The sequence below is a fragment of the Hypanus sabinus genome, chromosome 12, assembly GCF_030144855.1.
Source record: "Hypanus sabinus isolate sHypSab1 chromosome 12, sHypSab1.hap1, whole genome shotgun sequence".
In the NCBI taxonomy this organism is placed as follows: domain Eukaryota; kingdom Metazoa; phylum Chordata; class Chondrichthyes; order Myliobatiformes; family Dasyatidae; genus Hypanus; species Hypanus sabinus.
The window spans coordinates 4,771,052-4,787,730 of record NC_082717.1 but is presented as its reverse complement, the minus strand read 5'-3'; the positions used below and the strand labels follow the sequence as shown (position 1 = coordinate 4,787,730).

General features: G+C 45.7%; 1 protein-coding gene across 6 annotated transcripts in view; it reads right to left on the bottom strand.

Moving 5' to 3' along the window:
- Window positions 1-2,264: 2,264 nt before the first annotated feature.
- LOC132402580 (uncharacterized) overlaps window positions 2,265-16,679 on the bottom strand; it is a 41,215-nt gene continuing 26,800 nt past the window's right edge. For 5 of the 6 annotated variants that reach the window (XM_059985475.1, XM_059985474.1, XM_059985472.1 and 2 more), the window contains exon 3: window positions 9,947-10,955. In XM_059985475.1, the coding sequence (XP_059841458.1) occupies window positions 10,811-10,955 (145 nt within the window). In that variant the 3' untranslated portion in view covers window positions 9,947-10,810. Of the gene's footprint in view, window positions 2,800-9,946; window positions 10,956-16,679 lie in introns of those variants that run through there. The other variant, XM_059985476.1, reaches the window with a different exon arrangement.

Sequence of the window (16,679 nt, the reverse complement as noted above, 5' to 3'; positions counted from 1 at the left end):
TGCAAGTGGGGGTACATGCGCCTGTCTCAGGAGGAATGAGAGCGGCGTCAGAGAACAGGTTCCTGCCTCTACTGTGGTGATCCAGGACACTTCCGGGCGGCATGTCCCAAGCGTCCAGTAAAAGGGAAGGCCCGTCAGCAGGCAGGGGAATCCTAACGAGTCGGTTCTCTCTTCAGTCAGCTTCCTTGTCGTGGAGTTCTCAGACCCACGAACTTGAAGTGTTTATGGACTCCGGTGCAGCGGGGACTCTTGCAGACATCTCCCTCGCTCAAAGATGGAGAGTTTAAACTCAGGAATTAAGAAAAGATCAACGTCAAGGCGCTGGGCGGTCGACCTCGTGGAACCGGCCAGATCCACCTTTCCAAGAAACCCCTCCAACTGGTGCTCAAAGGCAACCATCATGCAGAAATGTAGTTCTATCTGGTTAATTCACCTGAACTACCACGGGTACTTGGTCTCCCCTAGTTATCCCGATATAACCCATAGATCGACTGGTCTCGGAAGGTAGTCCAAGTCTGGGACCGGCATGCCTGTCTACCTGTCTGGGTCCAGCTCAAGCTCCATCCCATGAATCCCCTCCTGTGTCAGCTAAGGATGTGGACCTGTCCGGAATTCCGCCTGAATATGCGGATCTCCTTCAGGATTTCAGTAAAAAAAAGGCCACCACCAGCCATACGACTGTGCCATAGGCCTCCTACTCTACGTTGGTCCTCCCCGGGGCCGCCTCTTTTCTCTCTTTCGTCCTGAAACGACGGCCATGGAGGAATACGTTAAGGGGGCATTGATCATGGGGTTTATCCATCCGTCAACCTCGCCTGTGTGAGCAGGTTTCTTTTTTTGTGAGCAAGAAAGATGCCAATCTCCGCCCCTGCATCGATTATCGGCCCTTGAACATCACTGAAGAACCGCTGCCCTCTTCCCTTGCTGGCGCCTGCGTTTAAACATCTCCAGGGCGCAACCATATTTTCACGTTTTTCAGGCTTGGCGTACAGGTCATTTTGGAGCAGGTGTCTGAGAACTCTCCGGACTTGCTGGACGTGCTCCTGACGTGAGCGAATTGATAAGGATGTCCTCTAAATACACAAACCAGTTCAACACGTCCCTGAGCGCATCGGTAACCAACGCCTCGAATTCAGCGTCTTGAAAATAACCTGTACGCCCAGCCTGAAAAATGTGAATTCCATAAAGACAAGGTGTCGTTTTGGGGCTGTATACTTGCCCCATCCAGTGTTCAAATAGACCCTAGTAAAGTTCAGGCAGTTGCAGAGTGCCCACGGCAGCAGCGGTCTTTCGGATCTGGTGATACTTTAGTTTTTAATTTAATTTTAAGGCGCAATTAGGGTTTAGGGCAATGGATAACAGAGCAACTATCTACCATCGCCAGATACTGCTACAATATAGAGATCGCCTAAAAACAAACCTTCATGAAAATCTGCTGGTTAGATTGCGCGACCTCGGCTTGCTGAGGGAATCGGGCCTGCAGTCCTCGGAGTCGCCTGATGCCGGCGGCCGGAGGTGGGGACTGCGTAAGCGGTGTGTGAGGAAGCGGAAGCGAGGCGAGCGTGCAGGCCATGCCAGGAAGATAGAAAGCCCTAATCGGCCGGCTCTCCCGTCAATTTTGCTCTCAAATGGACATTAAATTGACTACATCTGCGCCAACGAAATACTTGGCGGGAATACAGAAACGGACGGAATCCCCGCCATTCAGATGTTTATTTATTTAACAGATTTTCCCCCAAGCCACCTGACTACCAATCTACTGCCCTCTGCTATGCCTATTGTTTATTATTTATTGTAATGCCTGCACTGTTCTGTGTACTTCATGCAGTCCTGGGTAGGTCTGTAGTCTAGTGTAGTTTTTGCTGTTTTTACTTGGTTCAGTGTAGTTTTTGTATTGTTTCATGTAGCACCATGGCCCTGAAAAACACTGTCTCATTTTTACTGTGTGCTGTACCAGCAGTTATGGTTGAAATGACAATAAAAAGAGACTTGACTTTTATCACCACTTCATCCGGAATTTCAGCTCTATCGCGGCTCCAATTAATGCAGTCACCAAGAAGTCCTCAGCAGGATTCCACTGGGCGGACAATGGCGACCAAGTATCTTCTGAGCTAAAGTGCCATTTCACCACTGCCCTGCTGTTGCAATACCCAACCCATCTCAGCCATTCATTAAATGCTGGCAGAACACCTCAGGCCAGGCAGCATCTATAGGGAGAAGTGCTGTCGACGTCTCGGCCCGAAACATCGACAGCGCTTCTCCCTATAGATGCTGCCTGGCCTGCTGTGTTCCACCAGCATTTTGTGTGTGTTGTTGTTTGAATTTCCAGCATCTGCAGATTTCCTCCTGTTTGCTCAGCCATTCATTGTCGAGCTGGATACATCCGATGTAGGCATTGGGGCTGTCCTCTCTCAGTGCTCGTTTGCGGATAGCCGGCCGCACCCTTGTGCCTTTCTTTCCCGTCACTTAACTGCGGTCAAGAGGAATAATGATGCTGGGAACCAGGAGCTTCTGGCCGTCAAGGATGCCCTGGAGGAATGGTGACACTGGCTGGAGGGGGCAGATCATCCATTCTTAGTCTGGACAGATTAGTTGAACCTCTCCCATATTCGGGATGCAAAGAGACTCAACTCATCAAGCCCGGTGGGCTCTCTTCACATGGTTCAAGTTCGTCGTTACTCATCGCCCCTGCAGCAAGACCACGAAGGCTGACGCTCTGTCCTGGTACTTCAATGGATCAGTGGACAATGCTGATCCAGAGCCCATTCTTCCTCACTCGTGTATCGCTGCTCCAGTGATCTGGGGAATAGAGGCAGAGGTGAGGACGCCCACAATCTCATGAGGGAGAATGAGGCAGTCGTAGATGAGAGTTACAGGGAGGTCATCACACCTAGGCTGCCAGAAGCAGGTTGTTGGGTGACAGTCTGTGGGGGGGGGGAAGCGAAGGTGAGTAGACAGGTAGTGCAGACCACTCCTGTAGCCATTCCCCTGGATAATAAGATTACCATCCTGGGTACTGTTGGCAGGGATGACTGACCAGGTGTGAGCTACGGTGGCAGGGCCTCTGGCACTGAGTCTGACCCTGTGGTGCAGAAGGGTGGGACAGAGAAGAGGAGAGCTGTCGTCATTGGAGACTCTGTAGTCAGGGGAGCAGACAGGAGATTTTGTGGAGGTGAGAAGGACATCCACATGGTTTGTTGCCTCCTGGGTGCCAGGGTCCGGGATGTCTCTGACCGGGTGCATGACATCCTGGTACGAGAGGGAAAGCAACCAGAAGTTGTGATACACATCGGTACCAATGGCATAGACAGGAAGAGGGATGAGGTCATGAAGTGTGAATTTCGGGAACTAGGCAGAAGGCTGAAGAACAGGACCTCAAGGGTGGCGTTCTCAGGATTGCTGCCAGTGCTATGTGATAGTGATGGTAAGAATTGGAGGAGATGGCAGTTGAATGCATGGCTGAGGAGTTGGTGCAGGGGGAAGGGGTTTAGATTTTTGGACCATTGGGATCTCTTCTGGGGAAGGTGGGACCTGTACAGATTGGATGAGTTGCACCTGAACTCAAGGGGGGAGAAATATCCTTGCAGGTAGGTTTGCTAGCATGGTTCGGGAGGGTTTAAACTAATTTGCAAGGGGGGTGGGACCTGGAGTAATAGAGCAGTGAAAGAAGTGCATGGAGTGAAGCTAGGTATAACATATAGAGGCTTTAAGGAAAGAGGAGCAGAATAAAGGGTGTAAAGCTAGTAATGTAGAAGGGCTAAAGTGTGTTTACTTCAATGCAAGAAGCATCAGGAACAAAGGTGATGAACTGAGAACTTGGATGCATACATGGAGTTATGATGTAGTGGCCATTACAGAGACTTGGCTAGCACCAGGGCAGGAATGGATTCTCAATATTCTTGGATTTCAGTGCTTTAAAAGGGATAGAGAGGGGAGGAAAAAGGGGAGGAGGGGCGGCGTTACTGGTCAGGGATACTATTATAGCTACAAAAAGTTGGTAATGTAGCAGGATTCTCTTGAGTCAGTATGGGTGGAAGTCAGGAACAGGAAGGGAGCAGTTACTCTATTAGGGGTATTCTATAGGCCTCCTGGTAGCAGCAGAGACACTGAGGAGCAGATTGGAAGGCAGATTTTGGAAAGGTGGAAAAATAATAGGGTTGTTATCACGGGTGACTTTAACTTCCCTAATATTGATTGGCACCAGATTAGTTCCAAGGGTTTAGATGGGGCAGAGTTTATTAAGTGTGTCCAGGATGGATTCCTGTCACAGTATGTTGACAGGCCAACTGGGGCAATGCTATACTAGATCTAGTATTAGGTAACGAACCAGGTCAGGTTACAGATCTGTCAGTGGGTGAGCATCTGGGGGACAGTGATAACCGCTCCCTGGTCTTTAGCATTATCATGCAAAAAGATAGAATCAGAGAGGACAGGAACATTTTTAATTTCGGGAAGGGCAAATTATGAGGCTATAAGGCTAGAACTTGCGGGTGTGAATTGGGATGATGTTTTTGCAGGGAAATGTGTTATGGACAAGCGGTCAATGTTTATGGATCTCTTGCAGGATGTTAGGGATAAATTTGTCCTGGTGAGCAAGATAAAGAATGGTAGGGTGAAAGAACAAGTGAAGTGGAACATCTTGTCGGGTGGAGGAAGGCAGCATACATGAGGTTTAGGAAGCAAGGATCAGATGGGTCTATTGAGGAATATAGGGTAGCAAGAAAGGGGCTTAAGAAGGAGATGAGAAGAGTAATAAGGCGGCATGAGAAGACCTTGGCGAGTAGGGTAAGGGAAAACACCAAGGCATTCTTCAATTATGTGAAGAACAAAAGGATGACAGGAGTGAAGGCAGGACTGATCAGAGATAAAGGTGGAAAGATGTGCCTGGAGGCTGTGGAAGTGACCGAGGTCCTCGATGAATACTTCTGTTTGGTATTCACCAATGAGAGGGAACTTGATGATGGTGAGGACAATATGAGTGAGGTTGATGTTCTGTAGCATGTTGACGTTAAGGGAGAGGAGGTGTTGGAGTTGTTAAAATACATTAGGGCGGATAAGTCCCCAGGTCCCGACAGAATATTCCCCAGGCTGCTCCATGGGGCAAGGGAAGAGATTGCTGTGCCTCTGACTAGGAACTTTATGCCCTCGTTGTCCACGGGAATGGTACCAGAGGATTGGAGGGAGGCAGATGTTGTCCCCTTGTTCAAAAAAGGCAGTAGGGATAATCCAGGTAATTATAGACCAGTGAGCCTTGCGTTTGTGTTGGGAAAGCTGCTGGAAAAGATTCTTCAAGATAGGGTCTATGGGCATTTAGAGAATCATGGTCTGATCAGGGACAGTCAGCATGGCTGTGTTGAAGGGCAGATCATGTCTAACAAGCCTGATGCTCAAAAATCTGAAAGATCCAAGGTTACGTAAGTCACCCGGACCAGAGGAACTGCACCCTAGGGTTCTGAAAGAGGTTGTGGCAGAGATTGTGGAAGCATTATTAATGATCTTTTAAATATCATTGGACTCTGGTGTGGTGCCAGAAAACTGGAAAATTTCAAATCTCACTCCACTCTTTAAGAAAGGAGAAAGGAAGTTATAGGCCAGTTAGTTGGGAAGACGTTGGAGTCAATTGTTAAGGATGAAGTTATGGAGTACTTGGTGGCACAGGACAAGATAGGACAAAGTCAGCAAAGTTTCCTTAAAGGAAAATCATACCTGACATACCTGTTGAAATTCATTGAGGAGATTACACGGAGGATGGATAAAGGGGATACAGTGGATGTTGTATATTTGGACTTTTAGAAGGCCTTTGACAAGGTGCCACACATGAGGGTGCTGGCCAACTTATGATCCCATGGTATTACAGGCAAGATACTAACATGGTTAGAGTATTGACTGATTGGTAGGAAGCAACGAGTGGGAATAAAAGGATCCTTGACTGGTTGGCTGCCAGTGACTAGTGGTGTTCTGCAGGGGTTGGTGTTGGGACCACTTTTTATGCTGTATATAAATGATTTAGATATTGATATAGATGGCTTTGCTGCCAAGTTTGCAAATTATATGAAGATTGGCAGAGGAGCAGGTAGTGTTGAGGAAAGAGGAAGGCTGCAGAAGGACTTGGATTAGGAGAATGGGCAAGAGGGTAGCAAATGAAATATACTGTTGGGGAAATGCATGGTCATGCACTTTGGTAGTAGAAATAAATATGCAGACTATCTTCTAAATGGAAAGAAAATCCAAAAATCTGAGATACAAAAGGGATTTGGGACTCCTTGAGCAGAACAACCTGAAAGTTAAATTGTAGGTTGACTTGGTGGTGAGGAAGGCAAATGCAATGTTAGCATTCATTTCAAGGGGACTAGAATACAAGAGCAAGGATGTGATGCTGAGGCTCTATAAGGCTTGTGTATTGTGAACAGTTTTGGGTTCCTCATCTTAGAAGAAATGTACTGGCATAGGAGAGGGTTCAGTGGAGGTGCACAAGGACAGTGGGTAGATGGAATCCTGCAATGAGGAGTGTGGTGGGGTGTGAGAAGTCCTGTAATGATGGGTGGGTGAGGTCCTGTAATGGACAGTGTTGGTAGATGTGTCTGTAATGGGCAGTATGGAGGGATGGGTGAGGCTCTGTAATGGGCAACGTATGGGTGGATGTGCCTGTAATGGACAGTGTGCATGGGTGACTTTCTGTAATGGGAAGTGTGCAGTTGTGGGTGTTCCAGCAGTGAACAGTTCTATCATCCCACTGTAGGAGAGATGTTGAGGCTATGGAGAAGATGTTTACCAGGATGATGTTTGTTTTAATGGGCACATGCTGCAATGAAAGGCTGGATAAGCTTGGGTCATTTACAAGACAGAGGTCTACAAGATTTTGAGAGACATAGATAGTGGACAGAGAGTATCTGTTTGTCAGAGTAGAAATGTATAATACCAGAGGGCATGCATTTCAGGTGAGAGGAATAGGTTCAAGGGGTAAGTTATTTCCTCAGTAGTGGATACCCTGAATGTGCTGCCTGGTATGGTTGTAGAGGAAAATATATCAGAGGTTTTTAAGAGATGTTTGGATAGGCATGTGGCTTTAAGGAAGATGGAGGGATACAGACATGGTGTAGGTAGGAGAGATTAGTGTCTGGGTCTTTTTGACTTGCTTTTCGGCTGGTTCAGCACAACATTGGGTTGAATGGCCTTCTCCTGTGCTGTACTGTTCTATGACAGTGTAGGGGTGGATGAGGTCCTGTAATAGACAATATATGTGGGTGGTCCTGGAATGAAGAGTGTATGTGTATCTAATAAACAGTATATGTCTTGGGGGGGGGGGGAGGGGGTTGGGGATTGTTCCTGAAATGGACAGTGTGGCAGTGAAGGAATGAGTGAGGTCCTGTAATGGACCCTTTCCAGTGTGCCTAATGTGCAAACTAGTGCACTGATTAGGCCATAGGCTTCATCACCCCCCCTCCCCACAACACACATTGTCCTGTCCATCAAGAAAGTGATGCCTCACATGCCTGGATGCTGTCCATTGACTTCAGCTTGGCATTGATCAGGGTCATCTCTCTGAAGCTGGTGGGTAAACTATCCTCGCTATGACTCAACACCCCTCTCTTTGACTGGATGTTGGACTCCTTAATGGAATGACCCCAGTCAGTTCGAGTTGGCAGCAACATCTCAAGTTCTATCATGCTGAGAACTGGTGCCCGCAAGGCATGCACTCACAATACTGACTCAAGACTGCACTGTCAGATGCAACTCAATCCACGTCATCAAGTTCGCTGATACCACAGTGGATAGCCTCATCAGCAACAATGACAACTCAGCATTCCAAGAGGAGGTTGATAGGCTTGTCAAATGGTGCATTAACAACAATCGTGGACAAGACAAATGAGATGATTATGGACTTTAAGAAGGCACATGTTGACCATTCTCCACTGCATGTCAATGGCACTGCCATGGAGAGAGTGAAGAGCAGAAAGTTCCTTGGTGTGGACACAATGAATGATCTAAACTGGACCCACAACACTTCCTCACTAATGAAGAAGGCACAGCAGTGTCTACACTTTCTGCCGAGATTGAGGCAAGCGAGGCTTCTCGTCGCCATTCTAAGAATTTTCTATAGGAGCACCATTGAGAGTGCTCTGCCTGGCTGACTGCATCATTGTGTTATGGAAACTGCCTTATATTTTATTAATGTATTGATGGCAATATTTGGTTTTATGTGCTGTGTGTGATGTATGTATTGTGGGTGCACCGTGCTCCGGGGAACATTGTTGCATTTAGTTGTATACATGTACAGGCAGATGATTGAATTCTCCAATTTCTGGTAATTCCCTCCCTCTCCCTTCTCCCATCCCACTTTCACTCTGTCTCCTCTTCTAGCTGCCTATAACCTCTCATGATTCTGCCTTCTACTACCCATAGTGCCTTCCCCTTAGATTCCTTCTTCACTCCTCCTGCCTATCCCCTCCCTGCTTCCCCTCCCCCACCCCTTGATCTTTCCTCTGATCGGTTTTCCACCCTCCCCCCACCTTCTTTTTGGGGCCCCTGCTCCCTCCTTCAGTCCTGACGAAGGGTATCGGCCCGAAACTTTGACTGCTCATTTCAACAGATGCTGCCCGACCTGCTGAGATCATCCAGCTTGTTTGTATGTGCTCAGATGAAAGTGAGCTTGAACTTGAATGGTGTGTGAGTGGGTGAGGTCCTGTAATGGACAGTGTCAGGGTGAGTGAAGGGTCCGTGTGTGTGAGCATTCCTTCACGGAACAGGCTGGATAGGAGCTAGGATCAGCTCATGAGACGTCAGGAATGTGTGTGCAGTGGCTCTGTGTCTACAAGTGCGGTATCGCAGGGAACAGCAAGTGAGCTGAGCACAGGAGGGCGATTGGAAACACTGTGCTCCAATCTCTGGATACTGTGGAGAGGGTGGGATGGGAGCAGTGGGTAAAGTGGGCAAGGTCCAGTGGTCTGGCAACCTAAGGAAGGTGGTTCCTTCAGATGAATGTTTAAGCAGAACACTCTGTAATTGTTGGGGGGGGGGGGGAACAAGATCCTTCCTCTAATCACAGCTGAGGATCTGAGCAACCTCACAGCATAATGGCTAAATTCACGAGGCATAATTTTACATTGATCAGAGGAAAGTACTGTATAGGGGTATGTCAGAGGTAGGTTTTTTTCTATGTAGTATGGTGGTGCATGGATTGGGGTTGGTGGTAGAGGCATTTAAAGACTTAGATAAGTGTGTGGATGAAGGAAAAATGGGGGTGTTATGTGGGAGGGAAAGGTTTGATTGATCTTAGAGTAGGTTAAATGGTTGGCACAACACTAAGCTGTTGTGTTCTATGTCAGTGACACAAAGAACTGAAGGAACAGGTTTCATTGTGGAGTTTATCACCAACCTGTTCCAGTCCAACCATATTGCTGCCACAGCCAGGGAAATTCACCAGTGCCTATACTCTCAGGACTGAGGCTTCAGAAATTTTTCATTTCCCTGTCAATCCCACTAACTTTTATCGATGCACCATTGAAAGCATCTTTTCCAGATATATAATAGCTTGCAATGGCAACCACTCTGTCTGTGATTGCAAGAAATGGCATAGAGTTGTGGACACAGCTCAGCACATCACAGAAAACAGCCTCCCCTCTGTGGACTGACTAGACTTCTTACTGCCTTAGTAATCATCAAAGACCCCACCCAACTGGATGTTCTCTCATCTCCTCACTCCCATCCGGCAGAAGATATAAATGCCTGAAAGCTCGTACCACCAGGCTCAAGGACGGTTTCTATCCGGCTGTATTCAGACTGTGGAACAGTCCCCAGAACAGCATGATATGCAGAGTCTTGATTTGCACCTTATTGTCTACCTGCACTACACTTTCTCTGTAACTGGAACACTATATTTGCATTCTGTTATTGTTTTACCTTGTTCTACTTCAATGCACTGTGTAATCTGATCTGTATGAACATATGGAATACAAGCTTTTTACTGTTTCTTGGTGTCTTTGACAATAATAAATCAACTTACCAATTTATACAGAAAGGTGGTTGGGTTGAGCTGATCTCCGATCCTGCCAATTTACTTGCAAGTGTCTCCATATGAGGGGACATTGTCAGTGTGCATTTTTGCAACTAAATTGCTAAGATCAGAGAACAACTCGACCCAGCCTTCACCCACCCAAGATACACGTGTTCTGAATTATTTCCATACAGAAAGGTGATGGAAAGGTAGTGTAACATCATTAAGGAGCTCATCCATCCTGCTCATGGACTGTTTATCCCTCTCCCATCACGGTGGAGGCATAATTAGCATCCACACCATGATCATCAACTGAAAAACAAGTACTTTCCCCCAGCAGTAAGGCTGATTAACACCTCCACACTCCCAACCACTGCTACTTTATCACTTCCTGTTAGAGTCACCTTATGTATGGACACTCCTGTGCCTAGCATCACTTTACAATCAATCTGTGAATAGAAGCTATCTTATGTATTTAACAACACACACAAAATGCTGGTGGAACACTGCAACCCAGGCTCTGTTCGCCCTTACGTATTTAATGTGTTTTTTTATTATTATTGTGTTCTTTATCTTTCTGTATTTTTTTGTGCTGCATTGGATTCGGAGTAACATTTATTTCATTCTCCTTTACATTTGTGTTCTGGAGATGATATTAAACAATATTGGATTTTGACCTTGTATTTTAAAAGGGTGCACTGGATTTTTGAAGCTGCTTTCTCCCTGTGGAATCTGAACCCATTCATTGCCAAGCGAGAGACTCCAGCTGGACATGGTCCAAGTGTGGATTCCACACAGGGGCCGGGCATCCCTTCTTTATGACTCTTTGCCGAGTGCAGATTCCAGGTGGTGTGACTTTCCCAGCTCCAAGGCTAATAAATCTGATGTCTGCTCCATTTGGCTTGAAAGGCAACGCATGGCATGGAGCATTGTTTCCATCTTCCCCACCTTCTCCTTGAACCTGGGAAGGAGGACCCATCAGAAAACATACATCATCCACAGCTCCAATCCTGAATCTTACATAGGCAGCACAAAGTTAACCCGCCCATACTTTAAAACTGGTGCAATACCGAGGGCTTCATTCATGTTTTGGGCAGTCTTAGAAAATATGTCATGAAAAATCTTAGCTAACTTGTTTATTTTTCAAGTAGGACAGCACTGAGTGTGTTTGAAATTGTCTTCAATCCATGTTATTGCTGTTCTGGTGATTTGTGATGGATTGATGTTGGGAGAGTTTCACTCTGTGCCTGACTGTAGCAGTGTCTGATCAAACAGTGTCAAGGAAGTTTCATGCTGTGTCTGACCCAGGGACTGTATGATGGGATGATGGAGGAGGTGGTTCATTCTGTTTCTGATCCCAGGAGTGTGTGCTGGGATGGTGTCCTAAAAGACCATAAGATATAGGAACAGAATTAGGCCACTTCACCCATCAAGGCTGCTCTGCCATTTTATCATGGCTGATCCATTTTCCCTCTTAGCCCTCTTCTCCCTGTATCCCTTCATTCCCTGACAGATCAAGTATCCATCAGCCTCTGACTTAAATATACATAAAGACTAGGCCTCTACAGCTGCATATGGCAAAAAATTCCACAGATTCACCAATTCCTTGGCTGAAGGAATCCCTCCTCACCTCCATTCTAAAAGGATACCCCTCTATTCTGAGGCTGTGACCTCTGGTATTATACTCTCTCAGCATAGGAAACATCCTCTCCACAACCACTCTGTTAAAGCCTTTCACCATCCGATAGGCTTCTATGAGGTCACCCCTCATTCTTCTGAATTTTAGTGAATACAGGCCCAGAGCCATTATCCACTCTTCATATGACAAGACATTCAATCCTGGAATCATTTTCATGATCCACCTTTGAACCGTCTCCAGTTTCAGCACATCCCTCCTCAGATAAGGGGCCCAAAACTACTCACAATACTGAGGCCTCAACAGTGCTTTATAAAGTTTCAACATTGCATTCTTGCTTTTATATTCTAGTCCTCCTGAAATGAATGCTAACATTGTATTTGTCTTCCTCACCAAAGACTCAACCTGCAAATAACCTTTAGGGAATTCTGCACAAGGATCCCCAAGTCCCTTTGCACCTCAGTTTTTCATATCTTCATTCTGTTTAGAAAATAGTCAACATTTTCATTTCTCCTACCACAGTGCATGACCACACACTTCCCTACATTGTATTCCATCTGCCACTTCTTTGCCCTTTCTCCTATCTGTCTAAGTCCTTCTGAAGCCTATTTCCTCAAACCAACATGCACCTCCACCTATCTCCATATCATCTGCAAACCTTGCAACAAAACCATCAATTCCATCATCCAAATTATCAACATATGATGTAAAAAAAGAATCAGTCCCAAAACTGACTCTTGTGGAACACCACTAGTCACTGACAACCAACAGAAAGAGCTTCCTTTATTCCCATTCTTTGCCTCCTGCCGGTCAGCCATTGCTTTATCCATGCTAGAATCTTTCCTGTAATGCCATGGTCTCTTAGCTTGTTAAGCAGCCTCATGTGTGGCACCTTATCAAATGTCTTCTTAAAATCAAAATACAGAAATCAACTAATTTTCCTTTGTCTAACCTACTTATTTCTTCAAACACTTACAACAGATTTATCAGGCAAAATTTTACTTTGAGAAAACCAAGCTGACTATGGCTTATTTTAGCATTTGCGTACAAGTACCCTGATAACTCGTCCTTGAAAATCGACTCCAATATCTTCCCACTAACTGGCCTACATAGCAACATAGAGAAGCATAGAAAACCTACAACACAATACATGCCCTTCAGCCCACAAAGCTGAGCTGAACGTGTTCTTACCTTAGATATTACTTTGGTCGCCCAATGTACCTATCTAGGAGTCTTTTAAAAGACCCTATTGTATCTAACTCCATGACAGTCACCGCAGCCCATTCCACACACTCACCACTCCCTGTGTAAAAAAAAACAAAAAAAAAACAAAAAAAAACTTACCTCTGACTTCTCCTCTATCCTAATTCCAAGCACCTTAAAACTGCCCTCTTGTGTTAGCCATTTCAGCTCTGGGAAAAAGCCTCTGACCATCCATACGATCAATGCCTCTCATTCTATCAGGTCACCTTTCATCTTCCGCCACTCCAAGGAAAAAAGGCTGAGTTCACTCAACCTATTCTCATGAAGCATGCTCCACAATCCAGGCAAAATCCTTGTAACCTCTGCACCATTTCTATGGATTCCACATCCTTACTGTAGTGAGGCAACCAGAACTGAGCACAGTACTCCAAGTGGGGTCTGACCAGGGTCCTAGAGAGCTGCAAAATTACCTCTCAGCTCTTAAACTCTATCCCACAAGTTGATGAAGGCCAATGTACCATATGCCGCCTTAATCACAGATCCAACCTGCACAGCAGCTTTGAGTGTCCTAAGGACTCGGACCCCAAGATCCCTCTGATCCTCCTCACTGCCAAGAGTCTTACCATTAATACTATATTCAGCCATTATATTTGACCTACCACAATGAACCATCTCACACTTATCTGAGTTGAACTCCATCTGCCAATTCTCAGCCAAGTTTTTCATCCTATCAATGTCCCGCTGTAACCTCTGACAGCCCTCTACACTATCCACAATACCCCCAACCTTTGTGTCCCATCCCTCCACTTTCTCATCCAGGTCATTTATAAAAGTCATGAAGAGTAGGGGTTCCAGAACAGATCCCTGAGGCACACCACCGGTCACGGACCTCCATGCAGAATATAAGCCATCTACAATCACACTTTGCCTTCTATGGGCAAGCCAGTCCTGGATCCACAAAGAAATATCCCCTTGGATCCCATGTCTCCTTATTTTCTAAATAATCCTTGCATGGGGTACCTTATCAAATGCCCTGCTGAAATTCATACTCACTACATCTACTGCTCTACCTTCATCAATGTATTTAGTCATATTCTCAAAAATTTCTATCAGGCTTGTAAGATATGACTTGCCTTTGACAAAGCCATGCTGAATATTCTGAATCATATTATGCCTCTCCAAATGTTCATAAATCCTGCTTCTCAAGATCTTCTCCATCAACTTACCAACCACTGAGGAAAAACTCAATAATCTATAATTTCCTGGGCTATCTCTACTCTCTTTCTTGAAGTTTTCTGATGACTCTGCCATAGTTGGATGCATCAGCAAGGGAGATGAGGCGGAGTACAGGGCTACGGTGGGAAACTTTGTCACATGGTGTGAGCAGAATCATCTGCAGCTTAATGTGAAAAGACAAAGGAGCTGGTGGTGGACCTGATGAGGGCTAAGGCATGGGTGACCCCTGTTTCCATCCAAGAGGTCAGTGTGAACATGGTGGAGGATTACAAATACCTGGGGATAGGAACTGACAATAAACTCGACTGGTCAAATAACACGGAGGCTGTCTACAAGAAGGGTCAGAGCCGTCTTTACTTCCTGAGGAGACTGAGGTCCTTTAACATCTGCTGGATGATGCTGAGGATGTTCTATGTGTCTGTGTTGGCCAGTGCTATCATGTTGGCTGTTGTGTGCTGGGCCAGCAGACTGAGGGTAGCATACACAAACAGAATCAAAAAACTCATTTGTAAGGCCCAGGAGTTAGGCACAGGAGTACATTCAGCCAGAGACTCATTCCACTAAGATGCAACACTGAGCTTCATAGGAAGTCATTCCTGCCTGTGGCCATCAAACTTTACAACTCTTCCCTCGGAGTGTCAGACACCCTGAGCCAATAGGCTGGTCCTGGTCTTATTTTCACTTGGAATAATTTACTTATTATTATTTAATTATTGATGGTTTTATATTGCTATATTTCTACACTATTCTTAGTTGGTGCAACTGTAACGAAACCCAATTTCCCTCAGGATCAATAAAGTATGTCTGTCTGTTAAAGGAAAAACATCGGCAACCCTTCAGTCCTCTGGAACCTCTCCCATCCTCATTGATGATGCAAAGATCAATGCCAGAGGCTCAGCAATCTCCTTGCTCACCTCCCACAGTAGCCTGGGGTACATCACATCCGGTCCTGGTGACTTAACCAACTGATGCTTTCCAAAAGCTCCAGCATATCCTCTTACTTATTATCTACATGCTCAAATGTTTCAGTCCACTGTAAGTCATCCCTACAATAGCCAATATCCTGTTCAGTAGTTAACACTGAAGCAAAGTATTCATTAAATATCTCTGCTATCTACTCTGGTTCCATACACACTTTTCCACTGTCACATTTGATTAGTCCTATTCTCTCATATCTTATCCTCTTGCTCTTCACATACTTGTAGAATGCTTTGGGGTTTTCCTTAATCCTGCTCACCAAGGCCTTCTCACCAAGACCTACCCCTTCTGGCTGTCCTAATTTCATTCTTAAGCTTCTTCCAGCTATCCTTACAATCTTCTAGATCTCTATCATTACCTAGTTTTTTTTTTAACCTCTTGTAAGCTCTTCTTCTTGACTAGATTTATAACAGCCGTTGTACAGCACTGTCTTCTTGACTAGATGTACAACAGTCTTTGTACACCACGGCCTACAGCTCACTTCCTTCTGTATCTCTCCCTTCTTGAAGAGTGGAATGACATTTGGAACTTTCCAATCTTCCAGAACCATTCCAGGATTCAGTGATTCGTGAAAGATCATTAATAATGCCTCCACAATCTCTTCAGCCACCTCTTTCAGAATCCTGGAGTGTTCACCATCTGTTCCAGGTGACTTAGCTACCTTCATACCTTTCTGTTTCCCAAGAAACAGCTCTCCAGCTATGGTAACTTCACACACTTCATGACATCTGACACCTGGAACTTCCACCATACTGCTAGTGTCTTTCATAGTGAAGACTGATGCAAAATACTTATTCAGTTCTTCTGCCATTTTATTGTTCCTCATTACTAGCTCTCCATTATCATTGTTGAAAGGTCCAATATCCACTCTGGCCTCTCCTTTAACCTTTATGTATTTGAAAAAAAAATTTGGTATCCTCTTTAATATTTCTAACTAGCTTACTTTTGTGCTCAGAGGATGACGGTGCCTAACTGCAACTCCTTTGCTTGCGTCTTCAGAACCAGCTCTATGTCTAACTTTAATATCTGTTTTTTCTCCTCGTTCAGGGTTCTTTTGAAGACCCTGACCAGGAGTTACATGCTGACACCAGTTCATTGTGGGAGTGGAACCCACTCTCAGGTCCTCATGAAGACTAGAAGACTAGCGCGCCTTCAGGGTGCCGGATTTTCATGGCTCTAGAAGTGAGCAGATTCGAGGTCAGTGCTGCCCCAGAAAACTGGTGTGTTGTGGGAAACGGAAGATTGTAAGCAGCGAGCCGGCTGTGTGCCCAGAGACCCAAGATCTTTGGGCACAGAGCTTGGAAGAAGCGACACAGCAGACTTTTAACACCATAAATCAGTGAGCTGTTTTGTTATGTCTCCCCTCTTGCTGTGAAACGGGGACACCTCTTTTTCTCTTATTAGGGAGAGAGACAGCCTGTGGTATGTCGAATACTGGGTTAACAAGTAGTCTTTGAGGTACAGAAAATCTGTGTCTTTTTTGATGCTTTGCTGCATGCTTGAATGTTCGGTGGAGGGTGCTGATGCTTTTTGCTGGTGGGGTGGGGCTGTCGGTGCTTTGCTGCTGCTTCTGCGTGGGGGGGGAGCTGAGGGGGGCTCTGGGGTCTAACATTGAACTGTCATTCATTCTTG